This window comes from Cryptotermes secundus, unplaced genomic scaffold (assembly GCF_002891405.2).
Source record: "Cryptotermes secundus unplaced genomic scaffold, Csec_1.0 scaffold1304, whole genome shotgun sequence".
NCBI lineage: Eukaryota > Metazoa > Arthropoda > Insecta > Blattodea > Kalotermitidae > Cryptotermes > Cryptotermes secundus.
This window is the reverse complement of record NW_019723929.1, coordinates 700,088-718,535: the sequence shown is the minus strand read 5'-3', so window position 1 is coordinate 718,535 and position 18,448 is coordinate 700,088. Positions and strand designations below refer to the sequence as shown.

The following is an 18,448-nucleotide window of genomic DNA, read 5'->3' as shown; positions in this document are numbered from 1 at the left end:
CGGTAACGTAGCGCTCCCCGCCACTCCCCTCCGCGGTGACGTCACGCGGTGACGTAACGCGCAACGCTAACGTAACCGTAATCAACGTCCTACTGTGACGTGGCACTCATTACGCCACAGGCAAGCACTGCAGCTATATAAGTGGATGCACAGTGCGTATCGATCAGTTCGAGTTCCAGTGTGGCTACCGCCGAAGACATTCCGAGTTATAAAGTAACAGCCAGCCGACTACAAGTTGGAGTATAGCAGCCGTCACGGAAAGAAGAACCGGACGTGTGTGCGATTGTGTAATTGGGAGCGTGTGATACAGTGATACCTAGCTCCCCTACTGTCAACGTGTATACTACTGAAGACAGAGTGAACTGATTTGCGCATAGGGTTAGAAATCGTGAAACCCCGCAACAGTGTTAACAGATTAATGCGATTAGGGTTATAAAGTGTGAAACCCCGCAACTGTGATAAGTAATTGTAGCCGTTAGTTGTAGATTGTTAAATAAACCAATTAACCATCTCTACGGCGTCTTCAGTAACGCAAAACACGTTACAGTACATATCATACAACATTTTAAGCTGGCAGCAGAGCATGACAGAGGTCACTCACACTGCAGCCCTTTCCAAATTCTGTGCAAAGGAATTTGTTCAGTTACAAATATTTGTAGTAGGAATTCTTCGCTTCTTATGACATATTGTTGATCAATAAAACTCCGTCTGTCTTCAGTTTCTCGCCCTTGACCATACAGACAAAGATACAGTTGACAAAAGTTCTCAGTGTGAAAAGTTCAGTTCTGTGTTGCACCAGAGTGATTCAGTTTATCGCGATGCCTAAAGCAAAGCCATCTAAATCATGTTCTTCAAAGTAGATTGTGGCTAAATTTGGAGATGATATATTTTCAACTGACAGTAAAATTTTATACTGTAAGCTGTGCAACACAAAATTAGGGGCAGAAAAATGTTTTATGGTACAACAACATATCGGCCACAACAAGCATATACTAGCAGTGAAAATTTTGAACAAAAAGAAATCTGTGCAAATATTACACCAACAGCGTTCACTAGAAGGCAGAAATAAATCATCAGATTTTTTTCACAGATCTGTGTGATGCTCTGGTGTCCACAAATATTCTGTTTTGGGCTCTGAACAATGAAAAACTGAAAAATTTTCTGGAAGTGATTTGTGGTCATTCTCTCCTGGATGAATCCACTACCTTTCCCAGTGCTACAATAAAATCCTGGAAATGATTATGAATAAAGTGCATTGGAAGAAGATTTTCGTTTCTATTGACGAGATCTGCGATACAGAGGCTCGCTACGTGGCAAACGTCATCACTGGAACCTTGGAAATTGATGGACCAGGTGAAGTGTTTCTGCTTATTAGTGAGGTGCTAGAATCAGCTAATCATTCCACAATTTGTAAAATCTTTCACAGGTCGCTGTTTCTGCTGTGGCCAGAGGGTATATGACACAACGTTGTTTTGATTTTTGTGACCGATGCGGCCCCATATATTTTAAAAGCAGGCAAGTCAATAAAGTTGTTTTATACAAAATTTGTGCACGTTACTTGTCTAGCACATGCACTGCAAAGAGTGATGGAGGAAGTGAGATCAAGATTTCCTCAAGTGGATGCTCTCATGTCGTGGATGAAGATTTTTGTCAAGGCTCCAGCTCGTAAAATACAGTTTAAGTCTTTGGCTCCTGGGGTTCCACTGCCCCCGGAACCCACCATAACAAGGTGGAGAACAAGGACTGATGCTACAATTTGCTATTGCGATCATTTTCAGGTAGTGAAAAACATTGTAGACTCAATGAAGACGCAGGATGCAGGGCAATTTAAGCTGCTCAGGAACAGTTTTCTTGCAAGGAAATGGAAGGACAGCTGTCCTTCATAAAGGCAAATTTCAGTTCCTTGATGGAAGGAATCAAATGCAACACTAGAAGATTCGCTCGCTCTCGTGAAACAAATAGTCAGTGATTTGGAGAAACTGTCAGGGGACACTGGTAAAATGGTGTCAAGAAAAATGAAACATGTTCTAGATAAAAACTCAGGTTATGAAACATTATGCAGCATTTCTCAAATTCTGTCAGGAGAGTCCTTCAGCACTTTCAGTACTGAAGAAGAACTTACTGCTAGTGATTTGGTACACTTCAAGTATGCTCCCACTGTGTCTGCAGAAGTGGAAAGGAGTTTCACCAAGTACAAGACAAGTCAGACAATAGGCGATCACTCACCTTCGAGAATCGCCGCATGCTGACTGTCATCTATTGCAACTCTGAATGAGGTGGCACTTAAATACTGGAATATATACCATATATGTACATTGATAAGCGTTCCAAAGCAGTAGAAGAAATCGTATTAAAACATTTAGCTTCAAATTAACTTTTAGATGATTTTTCTGGATTCTTCGGTCATTTTATAGGTCATTTTTCTGGATTTTTTTCGGTCATATTTAAAATATTTTAAGTCATCAAAATCCGGGCACTGAGTATCACAAATCAGAGCTATTGGGTTCAAGTTAATAAATTATGTTCACTGGATCATGCTTAATTATGTGGATGATCAAATAAGAAAACTGAATATTAAAATTACTAGAAAGAAAAATATTTTTCCAACAAGAAAATAATATTCATTCATTAAATGTATCTATCATTTTCTACTGCAATTAAAAGGAAACTGTGATTTTCTTTACTGATTCTATATATTCAACATCCTATCATATGTAGTAACTATACTGAAATGTCCCAAGTGCATTCTAATTCTATTTTTAACATCTTAGCTTACACAGCTCTGTTGCAACTATCATAACATTTCCCATACAGTATGGTTTGATGGACTAATACCAAAAATTAAATCCAAGTTTCACACACATATTTTCAAACAGCACCTCACATATCTCTATAAAGATGTATTACAACACAGTTTTTCTATAATGCTAAATTACAGCAGTTTTTATAAAAAAATATGTTTTTGAGGTTTGGTATGTGCATGAATAAGAATCTACATATAAAAATCCAACCAGATCCTCTCTCATTCCATTAATCCTTAGATTCTGTTTGCAAACGATTTTGAACACTTTAATTTGCTCCTAGTGATGGAAGGAAAAGCAATCAAATTTGACTGGACACACAGTCCATGTTTAAATGATTCAATTCATTCACCTGTGAGAATTTGTTGTGCGTTTTCATCTCTAAATTCAAAATATTTTCCTCTTAAGTTTTTGGTTTATTTCAACTAAAGAACCAGTGTTACAAGACCATGCATTTCTTAAATCTTTGAAGCACAAATTTAACTTAAATAATATTTAAGAATTCAGTTCTTAGATCACAGAAAATACACTATGCTTAAATTACAAAGACCTGCCAATCCATGTAGTTTAGGGAAAAAACTGTTGCTCATTTTCAAATTCGTACAAAACCCATAAATACCCTGTGTAGGCAAAATACAATGTTCCTTAATGTAGGCAGTTAATGTAGTATCCACTGTGCTTCAAAGGGCTGATCTTCAAATACGGCTAATGATAGACAAATATACCCAGAAACATTACCTGGAAAGAAGTCTCTCCTGACTTGTTACGTGCGATGCAGGAAACGATTCCAGCATCAGTGCGGCTCACATTTGTAATCATCAGAGCGTGGTTGCCAGATTCATTGACAAGAATCTTGTGGGTGGCATCATCTGATACCTGACGACCATTGATAAACCAATGAACTTCAGGATATGGACGTCCAGTCACACGACAATCAAAACGAGTCATCTTGCCTTCTGAAGCCTCACGGTCAGCACACACACGCACGAAGTTTGGTGCCAGAGTTTTGCCATCTGAAGAATCTACTACAGTCGTGCTTTCAACTTGAGATGATTTCAGAGTAGATACCCTGTAACATAAGGATGTGCCAGCTCTTGAAATGATCAAATCATTAATCACTGGATGAAGAATTTTGTTAACCTTTAAACGCCACACTTTTGAAATGGTGGTAAGCTTGAGCTAGCTGGAGTTTATTTAAATGCTCACTGCTGGTGCGTGTTTAAATGTTCGTTGCTACTCTGTGTTTAAATGTCCATTCTTGTTAGGCTGCTTAAACAATTTTAAACATTGTGTTTAAAAATACTGTATCTAACACAATTTTTATGATAAATGGATGGAATTAACTTTGTTTGTATCAGCAAAGAACATAGTGTCGCATTTTACAAAATAAGATTTGCAAAATTTTATACAAAGAGTTATATTTTATTTTCAATTTTTTTCTTTTAATTCCGATGCGTACTGTAAAAATGATTTACCAGTTCTTCACAGAGTTGTTCTGCATTATAAAATCAGTCTTACTTGTAACATTTGACATATTTTAGCAGTCCATAGTGTCATAAAACAGATGGAAACGATAAGATCATTTGGTCTTCTGCTGGCAAGTTTCACAGGTTTGTTAAACTCTTCAGATTTTTTAATGTTTTGACTAAAGGACAGATGAATGAAATTATCAAGCAGATAACAACAAAAATGGTATGTACATCGAATTTTACTATATATTTTTAACACATTAATCTGCAGAATTTGCAGTAAAAGTACTGGCTTGTGGATGAGTTTGTTTATAACTCATACGTATACTCTTTTTTGTTGTTGTTCACTTAGGTATCATTTTAATTCCTCTATTAGGGTTTTACTGAAGTCTGTCTGGTAATTACTACATTTAAAAATAAATATTTAGGACTGTGCATGTGCTTCTACTAGTGGCGTGTGCCCGTGCTTCCGCTAGCGGAGTTTAAATGCCCGACTGGCCAAACTGTCGTACTTTGGCCATGATGACCATACTCATCACTGGCCCAATCAGGGCACTTGGGATGTTAAAGGTTAATAATTTGAATATCACATCAGGAATTTACTTTACTATTCTACAAGGAAATCAATACTTAGAAGTCTTCGTGTTGAATTGGTAAATACAAAATTAATACTTTTTCTCATTACACTTCTTTTTCTGCACAATTGTTGTCTTAACTCTTAAAGCAGGTAGCCATATGAATAGAAAGATGATGCCAAATTAACCCTTTACTACAGCAAATACTGAAGTGTGAGACAGGATTTGGGAATAATGGACTTGAGATGATACGACAATACAGAAATCCAATACATGTTAGTTATTATAATTCCTAAATTGACAGGTTAAAGATAATAATTCAAATCTTGTTAACTCACTCAACTATTTACAGCAATTCTCTCACCAGACCTAGAGTTCAATAGGTATGTGAGATATGAGTTTCTCACATGGGAGACTATGAAGAGTTTTATCTTCTGGATGTGATTCTATGTAGTCTAGTAGAAATTCACTGATGTTTCAGACAGACATAAGTAAGTAGTACTGACATTTTAGAAAGACATAAACAAACGTCCACCCCACTACATGATGTCACATCCCAGAAGGTAAGTACCCTTTATAATAAAAACAGTTCCAATTAACTTACAATGTTCATTTTTCTGGATGCCATTAAATTCAATATATTGTGACATGTTGACCCCCACCTCCCCAGCGGTACGTGGCGGTAACGTAACGCTCGCGTTCTTACGGTAATAGGCTAGTTCCCGCCCCGCCACTCCCCTCCGCGGTGACGTCACCGAGGGATATCGCGGTCGCTAGGCAACGCGAGCCAACAGCGGCGACGTTACGATAGTAACAGCGGTTACCTCCGCTAGCGTTACATAGCAACACAGCGCCAGGCAAAAAGGGTGCCTATTACGTGGCCGTACTGTCCGATCGAGGCTACATAGGGAGCAGCGAAGGCTATTCACAGTTCAGTTGTACTGAGTTGTACTGTAACAGTCGCCGAGTCGAGTTGTACTGAGTCAGTCAGTGAGTCCTGGAGCTACCGCCGAGTTAGCCAGCAACTAGTCAGTTGTATTGTGGCATTTGGAGTGTACTAATTGTGATACTGCAGATAGCAGTAATTGCCAGATTGTAATTTGGGTGATTGTAAGTGCGAATGTGAAATAAAATTCGCTACATCGAATACATCGAGAATTTATTTGTCGCGATATACGCCCGATACGCGACAATATAATACCAACATAAAAATAACAGCGTAAACATGCAACTAATTTATCATAAATTCAAGGCTGAACTTTAGTTTGCTTTGCTTACCTTTGGCTATCATAGAAGCCATCTTGGACTGCAGATGGTTCAATGGCCAAATATGCTGATGAAACAACACAACCTAAAATTTAAAATAAAAAAAAAATTATACTGATATATGGAACTAGGGCTTAAACAATTAGGGGAAAAAAGAATACAGGCACTGAAAATGATATTTACAAGAATTACAGATTACACAAAATTAGATCATGAACAAGATGAACAAATGTTTGAACAACTAAAAATCACTAATCATCAAATTTACACAAAATTATAGAACTAATTTGAAACAATATGAAAGAAGAGTAGAAAACAAGATAATACCTGAACACACTACTGCAAGCAAGCCTAGAAGTACAAGAAATTCAGAGAAGTGACTGGATGGACTGCACGAGGTTATAAGAAGACACGTGGTAAAATATGTGATACGATGATAAATTTCTTTGAAAAAAGAAACTCTTGCCATGAACATAGTTCAAATCCAATACAGTGTTCCCACTGAAAGAGGAAGAACTGGGGATTTGTTCAAGTTTTCAATTTTTTCCTATAAAATCAAATACTTCAAACTTAAATATGGCACAGCCATGCTACTCACCATCATTCCATAACTTTACCCTAGGAACTACTTCAGTACAGATACCTTAATATAATGGTGGTTTAAAATTTTTTTGGACTGCAGCCATACTCTGCCAGCAGCAACAGGAAGCCCTTACATACAGCTGCCTTCAAAACTCTGTCTCATAGCATATCCTTACTTCTGCCACTGTTAATTCAGTTGTTCAGATCATTTATGGAAGCAACCATGTATATGTAAACTACAGTCTTTAAAGCCACTTGGACCTCCACTGTGATCTGCAAGTGGCAGAATGATGTAAAAATTGCACCATGTAATACTGGGAAGAGCAGGTTGGTTAAGAAGCAGCTCAGTAACATGTTCGGTGAGTTACAGCCCAGGCATGTGCATATGTGCACGTACACAGCAGCCTACATGCTGAGATATTTTTGAAACATTGTCCACTCTTTGCGTGGCTACATTTCAGGATGTTTCAGGTGCATGCCTCTTGTAGATGAATGATGACCGCATCACCCTCAGAAGAAAACTCATGGTGCACTGCACTCTGCCAGCCATAAAGACTCCTCACACCACCTTCATTTCTAAGCTGCCACACTGGGACTTCATGGCTCCATATGGTCAATTGTCATTTACTTTCAGGGCCACAAGAAAACAGAAGATACCGATCACAAACTTCCAGACGACATGCAGATCATTATTTGCTGCACTGAAGATTCCATAACTGATCCTCACCTATCTGTCACTTCATTCTACTTCAGCATTCCTGGTATGTTGTGTGGCAACTACCACTTTGAATTCCAACTTCTTCTGTAATCAGCTCTATGATCTCATGATAATCAGAATGTATATCCCCCCTTGCAGCTGTCTGAGTTGTTAACATTCAGCAGTGTTGTGGATCATTTTACAATGATTCAAGGTAGTCCTTGAGCTTACGATACCACTCAATGGAACATCACTTGTTCGTCATACATTAACTGAAGCAACTGCGATGTTTGTCACCATTTTTAACAATCAGTGGCAAAATCTGTCGTTCATCCCCTGCTCGAGGCAAACCACTTTCTGATTCAAAAACTTTTCACACATTGTGCTCTCCCATAACACTTACCATGAGCCTCAGTCTAACAGCAAATCAAAAATTGCATGTGCATTGTCTTATGTGTACATCCAGCTTACCTGCCACAGTGTATCTGCGTTAAATCCCACAACCTCCTGATGCTACCATGTAATAAGGATGATCAGTGAAAGTTCTCAATCGTATTTAATGTTGGCCAGCATGAAGTATAGAACTTACAATACTCAATAAGAAAAACTGACCTTGTGGGTTCTCTGCTAGTAATGTGTAGTGGCCAGAATCTTCTGCGTGAGCATTCACAATATTGAGAGTGGCCTGTTGATTTGAGAAGCTTGTCCGGTACTTCTGTGACTGCACGATCCGCTGACCATTTTTAAACCATGTTAACTGAAAACGAATTGAAAAATATTCCAAGTCCAAACTTTCAACTAAGAAACAAAAAATTTCATATAAGGGTCTAATTCTGATTTTAACCTCTTACAACAAAGTCATTTTGATTTCAATTTCTTTTAAAATCACACATCTAACTAACTAACTTCATAGGGCTGAGACCTTCCTGAGAAGTTGACACTTATGTAGCTACTCAAGAGCTTCCCAACATTTTATGGAACGCGAAGGTTCATTACCATGTTCAGAAGAGACCTCCACTAGTCTCTATCCTCAGCCAGATCAATCTCATCCATACCGTCATATCCTATCTCTCTAAGATCCGTTTTAATATTAGCCACCCACGCACATCTTGGTCTTTCTAGTGGTCTCTTTCCTTCTGACTTTCCCACCAATATCCCATATGCATTCCTCCTCTCTTCCATTTATGCTACATACCCTGCCCATTTTATCAACGTTAATTTGATCATTTTAATTACACTTGGCAGAGAGTACAAGTAACCCCTCTTAAATTCACTTATTCCTCTATACACGTCTCTTGTGTTCTTGTTCTGACTGTTCATTGCAAGATCAATAATTTTGTCTTTCAGATATTCCTGCTTTTTATTCCTGAAATACGAGCTGGCTTCACGTCTTATATTGTTCAGATTATCCCACTTTATTTTGCTAGGATCCTGCAGTCACTGCAATTGAGCTCATTTCCTTTGATCTAATAATTCTGAGCATCCTTTGTCAAACAATGACTTATGCTTCTTCATTCATAATAACCTAGAGCCTCTTTGGCTAAAATTTTGATATTCTCTGTTTCCCAAGCTCTATTAGTATCTGCCTCAGCATCTAAGATTTCCAAAGCTCCAAACTTATCTGAGATTTGAACCCAATACTGTTCTTTACATTCTACCTCATTTAATTTCTTCAGACTGAACCACTCCATACAAAATCTGTGCCTGGTTTGTTTACCCCAGCCAGTCTCTCCCTAACATAAGCCACCATCAGCTAGCGGTCAGTATCACAAACTGCTGCCCTGAATCCCTCCTATCTATCAAAATATACTCAGTTTGATTGTTTTTCCATTAGGAGATGTTCAAGTAAATATATGAACGTTACTATAAGAGACCTTTGTACTTCTGACAGTCAGATTTTTGGATATGGTGAAGTTCACTACTCTAAATCCATTGTCAATAGTAATTTTGTGTTAACACTAATTCCCAATTGTTGGTTTCAAAATGTCTTCCATATCTACTAAAAATTTTCATTTTCTCTTTATGGAATTTATCAAACACATGCATAGCATGGTGTGTCCTCAAGTTGCAGGTGGAGGAGACAGCTTTCAGATATGGGGGGCAGCTGCTAAAATACTGAATAAGCAGTTGTGGACAGCTGACAAAGGGTGGTCCTACAGTTGGGGGGTTGGGGGCTAACAACTCTTTGTGAAAAAACAATAAACTTTTTATGAAATACCACATATCAGGTATAAAATAAAGTACAAGGGATAATGTACCATTCCAACTGCATAGTAATTCTCTGTTATATAATTTTCATAATTGCTCCTGCAACAAGTTTAACATCAAGAAAAGTACATACTCAATTCCCTTAAAAGCATACTTACCCTTGGTCTAGGATTTGCTGAAACCTTTGCCTGAAATACGGCATCAGAACCTTCTGCTAGTTTGGAATTTCTAGGTTTTTGTGCAATCTGAGGAGGTACAACAGGTCCTAGTGAGCGATCAACAGTTGTCACAATCTGTGCATCAGTCTCACCAGCGTATCGGCGTGTTAGTGATTCACGGAATTCGACCTCTCGCAGCAAGCGGTATTCGAATGTGTCCACCTTGAAGTCCTGAAATGGAATAAAGCAATACTGCTGGGTATTTTATGTGTTTAATGGAAAGAATAAATTACTTCAACCAGCATAAGAACAAAAAAAGTCGTCATCATCATCAAAGCACAGACCTTTAGGCCCATCCCAGCTCAACTGTCTTTCCATCACTACCTAGGTTTTCCTATGCCTCTATGCCTTTTCTCCCTACTGATTTATAGTCCAGGATACACTTCAGCAATCTATAATCTTTCATTATTTCTACACATTGTAACCAATTAGTTTCATTTATTTGTGCTTTATCGGTTAATAAACATACTCCTAATTCTAACCTTCTATCACGATTCAGTACAAATTTTAACTAACTACTAGCTTCATTTGTATACCAATTTGATAAAACTACTATCCAATAATTATTCTCTTGAGTAATTTCTTGAAATCCACAAATATCCGTGATACTGTCCAGTTGTACCCCCACTTTTCTCTAACATCTGACAAGTGCAGAATACAGGAACAGCAGCTGACAGATGCTGCTATATTGAAGCAGTGATTAAAGGGAATTTACATTAATGGGTCTTCTATTATCAGCATTCTATGCAGTTAAGTGGCATTGCAAAGAATTATATATAGATTCAGGGTAACATTAATGAAGGAAACAATGCACACTGGCAGAGCTCTAGACTCATATCAGGCAATATTCAGTTCAAACCTTAGCAAGGTCATACACTAATCTGACTTAGGTTTTTATGGTTCTCCTCAGTCCCCCAGGCAACTGCTCAGAGAGTAACTCAGTTAGACCATGACAACTTCCTTCTACCTTTCCTATTCATCATTCATCTGCCATCTTTCCATTAAATGTTACAAGTACAGATAATGACAGCTACATAAACCAGCATTCCCAACAAAATATAGGGAGCAGGTAAGTAATTTTAGGTAAAAAATGTTCTTGCTCCATCAAATACTTACTTCCTCCACAATATGTCCATTGGTATAGGAAGTCTTCCCTGTAGTTTGCTGGAAAGACTGGAAACTAGACTGTGTTTGTGTTCCTGAAATTCTCTGTTCTGAAGTTTCGTAGATTTGCTCATATTCCTTCTGGTAGCCTCCTTGTTGCACCAACTGTCCTGCCCCTGTAGAGCAAACATAAAATTTGTATTGTAAACTGAAACTATGAACAAAAAAACAGATAACTGTAACATCTGTATTATAAACTGCAATTATACACAAAAAACATACAACTGTTCACAATATCCTTATCGCCTGTATTTGTAACTGCATTTGACATTTTCTGCCTGCAATATCAAATGTATTTCAGAGGCTGTGATTACATCAGTTTATCATAAACTGAACTCTCAACAACAAACCTCAGAAAGTTTAATTTTACCTGATGTGCCTACTTGCAGGGTGTTACAAAAATGCATGTCCATTTGCAGCCATAGGAAAAGTAGGATTTTTACGTGATCAGTATGGCTAAAACTCAAAATGGCCGGCTAATGTTAAGCAAAAATCTCTCATATCAAGCTCCACTAAAATTTGATTAACAGTTTATGATATAAATGAAAATTGGAAATTTTTTATAAATATCTGTGGAAGTATCTCACACAAACTTTCAACAAAATATATATGGAATGGTTTATGCCAGGTATGTCCAACATGCCGATCACGATCGACCAGTCAATCGCAGGACGATTTTTGGTCCATCTCATAGGCCTATAAGGAAAGTATACATGAAAAGCATGTAAATTCATTTGTAATATAATATGATTATATTCAGATTTTGAAGAGAAAATACGTGTTAAAGTAGTCTGTACTTTCAATGTATGTTGCTTTTACAACAAACATCATGTGTCATGTTATTTTTACCAATATTTTTGCTTAAAGCGAAGTACGACGATAGGAGGGGGTGGTAGATCACTGGAAGTTTTGACACTAAAAAGTCGATCACCACCCGTCTGAAGTTGGACATGCCTGGTTTATGCAATACACGCATTTATGGCCATATGTAAATCGTCCTTTTATAAGTCAACGTAACTAAAAATCAAAATGGTCCATTAACATTATACAAAGATGTCTCACATTCAACTGAATTATGGCTTTCAGCAAGGTGGGCTTTATTATGTGTCATTATGGCTGAAAATCAAAACTGTCTGACAATTTTTAGTGATAGTTTCCCCCGCAAAATTTTAAAAAATTCTGTCAATAGCTTAAATACTAGCATCGGGTCACAGCCACATAGAACAACACTTCCACATAAGGCACTATCTGTTCCTTGTAAACAACGCCTAAAAAAGAATATCTTCCCTGATATTCCATTATTGGCATGTTTTACTTTGCATACAAATCTTAATCATTGAAATTTGTTATCACTGCCTACCTTCGGGCTGAATATATACAGAACAGATGGCTTCACCATACTGGTTTCTGGCAGTGCACGTGTACTCTCCTTCATCTCCTGGCCCTATGTGATTGATGAGTAAAGACACATTTCCAGTCCCCTCCTCATACTTCATCTTGTATTTGTTAGATTCTAAACAGATAAAATTAATTTTATCAGCAGACATATAAATGATGGTTCTTAATCATAAAACTTACATGCCACAAATTTTCAAATGTAATCTTTATGAATATATGCAGAATATTCATAAAGTTAGGAGACAGCAGCAATGGTAGCTCAATAAACTCATCCAGTATGCGCCATAGCTCAAGTGGTTAGTCGCTGGCTTCCCACTGCGATGACTCGGGTTCGATTCCGGGTCTGGTCAAGTGGGATTTGTGGTGGACAAAGTGGAGCTGGGACAGGTTTTCTCCGAGTACTCCAGTTTCCCTGCCAATCTTTATTCCACCAATTGCTCCACACTCACCCTCACCTATCATCTGGGGCTGGTACAATAGGCCAGAATCTGGCCGCAGTACAAGGGACTTAGTCCCACCTCATTATCCTTAAAAAAACTCATCCAGTATTTACATTATACACATGTGCACGTACTGCACGTGAACACGCACAAGCGCACGTGTTCCCACACACACACACACAAAAAACACTGTATATTAAATTAAATAATGGAAAACATACAATTCTCACTACATTCTACAGAAGCCGAATAATATGTCAGGATCCAGAACATTACTCCCATAATACATTTTGTGAGGTAGTACGTAAACCTATGTAAGATTTGAGGTTTTCAAAGGGAGTGAAGATTCATATCATGTTCTCCAGGGTAAAAAAATCTTGTAGTATGGTTGGTGCTTACCGGTGTTTCAGAGGAACATTCTGCCTCCATCTCCATGAAGATAGAAGCAGAATGTTTTTCCAAAGCAGTAATAGCCGCCTACCAGACTAAAGAGTGCCATAATTTAGCAGATCACTTTACAAAGGACGTACGCCTGTATTTACACTGTCACAACCCATATGGTAAACCACTTCAAATGCTCCCATTTGTATTAACATTCTGCCACATCTAATCATTTTTAATAATATTTAGTAATAGTTTAACTTCAAAATTTCTAGGTAAATTTTCCAACTATGCATAAGTGTCAGCTAGCCTTGCCATTTTTATCTGTGTATATAACTCCACATGCTTAAAATTCACTTAGTGGAGGTGGAGTCCAACTAGGTCCACTTGGCACAGCGGCCACTGATTGGCCTATTGTAGCCTGTCCCGGGTGATTGTGATGATGGAGAATTTGGTGGAATGAAGATCGACAGGGTAAACTAAAGTACTTGGAGAAAATCCGCCCTAGCACCAATTTGTCCACCACAAATCCCACTTGACCAGACACAGGATCGAACTCGGGCCGCCGCAGTGGGAAGCCAGTAACTAACTGCTTGAACTATGGTGCAGCCTTACTCAACATGCTTATGTTTTCATTAAATTCATTACTGAGTATGTCACTAAAATGTATGAATAATACGTAATTTTGTCCAAACTGGACAACAAGGATTTAACTTCATATGATCCAAATACATACTCAGATATACTGTGATAAAGGCTAAGTAGACTGGAAAATCTCTCCAATGAAATGCCTTTAACAAAGCAAATATATTTATGGTGCACACAATTTCTTCATTTGCACATTTCTTTATATGAAATAGTTTGACAGGTATCAAGAAATATATGAATATGAGACATTCGTGAAGGTAATGCATATATCCTATGCAAATCTTGTGATTTTCACTTCAGATTAAAAGGCATACATGAAAACTGGTTCAAGTACGTAGGTAAGTCAATATGTAAGTTACAAATGGATACAGAACTTAAACAAATAAGAGTACTGATTTGAAGAATGCTTTTATTTCTCAACATAATCTCCTTGTACATTGAGGCACTTGTCCCATCGTTTCAGAAGCCCCTGAAAACCAGCTGCATAAAATTCTTTGGGCTGCTGTCAGAACCAGGCTGTGACTGGGATCACGAAGGCATACTGCTCACCACATTCCAGCCTCAAGGACAAACCGTAAATGCCGACTCCTACTGTAACATCGTCAGGAAAATTCGTAAGGCCATTCAACGGAAGCGACCAGGACTCCTCACCAAAGGCGTGTTGCTCTTGCAAGACAACATGCGTCCCCATACTGCCAACAAGACAAATGAGACGCTGCGAAATTTTAAGTGGGAAGTCCTCGAGCATTCTCCGTACAGCCCCGACCTTGCTCCAGGCGACTTCCATTTGTTTGGCCCTTTTAAACATCATCTTTCAGCTGAACATTTTCCCGACGATTAAGCTGTAAAAAGGAAAGTCACCACATGGTTCCGACAGCAGCCAAAAGCATTTTATGCTGCTGGATTTCAGGGGCTTGTGAAACGATGGGACAAGTGCCTCAATGTACAGGGAGATTATGTTGAGAAATAGAAGCATTTTTCAAATCAGTACTCTTATTTGTTTAAGTTCTATAACCATTTGTAACCTACTTATTGACTTACCTTCGTATACATATCATTCACAACTAAAAACAACCACCAAATTGATCTTGACATCAGTTATGCCAACAAATTAATCTGTAAAGTACTTGATACAAAATTCCTTGGAATACATGTAGACAGTACACTGTCTTGGAAAATACATATTGAACAAATTATACCTAAATTAAATGCAGCTTGCTATGCGATGAGATCAATTAAGCCTTTTATGTCACAGGAAACACTGAAGATGGTTTACCATGCCTACTTTCATTCTATTATGAACTATGGATTAATATTTTGGGGGAACTCTTCACATAGTGTAATAATTTTTAAAATACAAAAGAATATAATTAGAATCATTACAGGATGTAGAAGTAGAGATTCATGTAGAGAATTATTTAAGAAATTAAAAATTCTACCTCTTCAATCGCAATACATATTATCGCTTCTCTTATTTGTTGTTTACAACAAAGATAAATTCAAATTAAATTCTGATGTCTATAACATGAATACTAGTCAAAAATATAACTTCCACCTACCCTCATCAACTTTATCAGTATATCAAAAAGGAGTCTACTTTACTGGCATAAAAGTGTTCAACAATCTGCCACAAAGTATTAAAAACTTGGGCAATGATACTAAAAAGTTTAAATCAGAGTTAAAGAATTATCTGCATGCTCATTCCTTCTACTCTTTAGATGAATACTTCAATGTAAATAGAGAATGATGTAAAATTAAGTTATATTAATTTTTAAGCTAAAATTGCCTGTACTTATGTACGTAACCTTTTGACTTGTTCTGTATCCAAAGGTACTAACCTGCTTAGGATTTATAGAATGTAAATAAATTCAATTCAATTCAATTCAATAAACCTTCGCGTTCATTAGATAAGGAAAGTAACTGAAGGAAGATTTCAAGACAGAAATATGTGAGCACAATTTATTACATATAATACAGGATTGAATTTCAAAGTACTAAAGGTGTACATTTTTGTCTTCTACAACAATTAAAAATTACACAATTACTTAAAAGTAAATTACTCAATATCATAAAATTTCCTTATCTCACCTATCAAGGGAGCTCCTTTTCTGGTCCATGAAACAACTGGTTTAGGCTTCCCCCGGACTCTGCCCTCAAAGAGAGCATTGCCGCCCTGGGCAAAGCGAGCATTTCGGAAAATTTGTTCGAAGATTGGGGGTGAGACATCACCTGGTCTTCCACCAAGCCTACAATTGAAACCAGCCATTCATAACTACATATATGTGACTGCATTGTCAATTGGAAAATATATATTATCACTGATGCCTCATCAAAACTTCAGTTTCAGGAAGGACAATACTGAATCTTAGCCTGATAAGAATGTTAGAATATGTAGTCTTACTTCCTCTAAGCCACTAGTTTCACATTGCATGTCCATGCAACTCTTTTGACCTTGAAAGATGAATATAGACCTAAAAAAAGTAACTTCAGATACACAAAATGGAAAGGCAAAGAAAATTCCAATTATAGGGGTTCCCCTCCCCAAACAGGCTATTTGGTAAACCTGAGAGAAATGCAAAGTCAATGAGTGTCTGCGTTAATCATCCACAAGAGCTTTCGAACCAAGTGACAGATATTATATTTCAGCATCCTGTTGCATTGTGGTATTATTCAATTATATGTACACTATCAATAATGCAACAATGTATTTAAAATAAATAAAATAAAAGACACCTGAAACGTGTTCTTCACTAAAAGTGTAGTTTTTATACTTTAAAATGTTATTAAGACACTACATGTATAGTGACTATTAAACACTTTAGAATGTCTTTAATTTATATTGTATTTTCTTCCAGTTTGCAACATGGGCCATCATCAGGCAAACTTTTGATTTGTGAGGAGACCACTGTACTGTTCGCATGTCTTCCACGTTCCCTGGCATATCATTGTTTTTTTGTTGTTGTGTCACATATTAAAACTCCCTCATTGTATTTTTTTTTTTTTTGTGGCTACCACAGTTTGTATGTTGTTTTCTTTTGTACGAAGGGCGTTCCATATATAATGCCTCCTTTTTTTTTGTGTTAATATGTAACATCTGAGCTGGATGTTGTTGGTGCTGTAGTAAAGAGTGAATCTTCCCGCCAATGTACTGTTAGTTTGGTTGTCGTGCGACAGTTAGCGACAGCAGAGCAGTCTACCAAAATGGTGTCTGACATAGAAGAGAGTATGAAACAGAGATGTGTTATTGAATGTCTCACTGCCGAACAAATTGCACCCACTGACATCAATCAACGCTTTCTAAAGGTATGTGGAGACGATACAGTGGATGTCAGCACAGTGAGGCAGGTAGTGCATTTCAACAGTGGCGAAAGTGAAGTGCACGACAAGCCACGCACTGGGCGTCCCTGCTCAACTGCCACTCCTCACAATTAACAGCACCTCGATCAGCTCATCCGTCCAGATCGGCGAATAACGACCAGGGAACTGTGTGCATGGCTTAGTATTGGCTGTAATACATTGGAAATGATGTTGGGGAAGCTGGATTATTGCAAAGTTTGTTCCAGGTGGGTCTCACGGATGCTTACACAGGACCACAAAATTCATTGAATGGAAGTCTGTCAGGACCTGTTGCACCAGTTTGAGGCCGAAGTTGACAAGTTTCTGGACAGTATCATCGTGTGTCACCAATACGAGCCGGAATCCAAAAGACAGTCCATGGAGTGGCGACATCCAGATTCCCCAAGAAAAAAGAAGTTCAAGACACAGCCATCAGCAGGGAAAGTGATGTGCATGGTCTTTTGGGATAGGTGGGGTGTGATTTTCTTGGATTTCCTGGAGCCTGGTAAGACTGTCAATTCTGAACGCTACAAGATGACGCTGACTAAGCTGAAAACCCGCATTTTCCGAGTCGGGCCAGAGAAGCAGACAACCTTTCGCTTGCAACACGATAACACTAGACCCCATACCATTTTGGCGACCACCGCGCACATGGCAAAGTTTGGCTGGACTGTCCTACCACATCTACCTTATAGCCCCGATTTAGCACCTTCAGACTTCCATCTCTTTGGGCCTATGAAAGATGGACTATGTGGGCAACATTTTCCAGACAACGATGCTGTGTCATTGCAGCTGTAAGAAAGTGGCTAGCCTCTGCTTGTGCAGACTTTTATGGGCGCGGCATACAGGCTCTTGTTCATTGCTGGCAAAGTGCATAACGAATGGCGGTGATTATGTGGAAAAATAACTGTAAGTAGCTGAAATCCTGCTCTATTTAACTGCATTATTATGCTTTCTGTATCTGTTGTAGTTTTCATTAAAAAAATTAGGAGGCATTATATACGGAACTCTCCTTGTATGTGTGTCTTTAGTACCTCTTCCTGTATACATATGAGAGAAAACAACATACAAAACTGTGATAGCAGCAAAAAGAATACAATGACAGAGTTCTAGATATGTGACACAACGACAACAACAACAACACAACGACGTGCCGGAGAGCATGGAAGACAAGAGAACAGTACAGTGGTCTCTTCACCAATCAAAAGTTTGCCTGATGATGGCCCTCGTGCGGCTGAAACATGCTGCAAATTAGAAGAACATAT

General features: G+C 38.1%; 1 protein-coding gene across 2 annotated transcripts in view; it reads right to left on the bottom strand.

The window, feature by feature from the left end:
• The window catches only part of LOC111862209 (titin), a gene marked incomplete at its 3' end in the record, with an annotated part of 157,350 nt that overhangs the window by 58,438 nt on the left and 80,464 nt on the right, over window positions 1–18,448 (bottom strand). For both annotated transcript variants that reach the window (XM_033750585.1, XM_033750584.1), the window contains 7 exon segments: window positions 3,540–3,870; window positions 6,124–6,196; window positions 8,003–8,147; window positions 9,757–9,987; window positions 10,933–11,096; window positions 12,341–12,493; window positions 15,936–16,093. In XM_033750585.1, coding sequence (XP_033606476.1) covers window positions 3,540–3,870; window positions 6,124–6,196; window positions 8,003–8,147; window positions 9,757–9,987; window positions 10,933–11,096; window positions 12,341–12,493; window positions 15,936–16,093 — 1,255 coding nt within the window.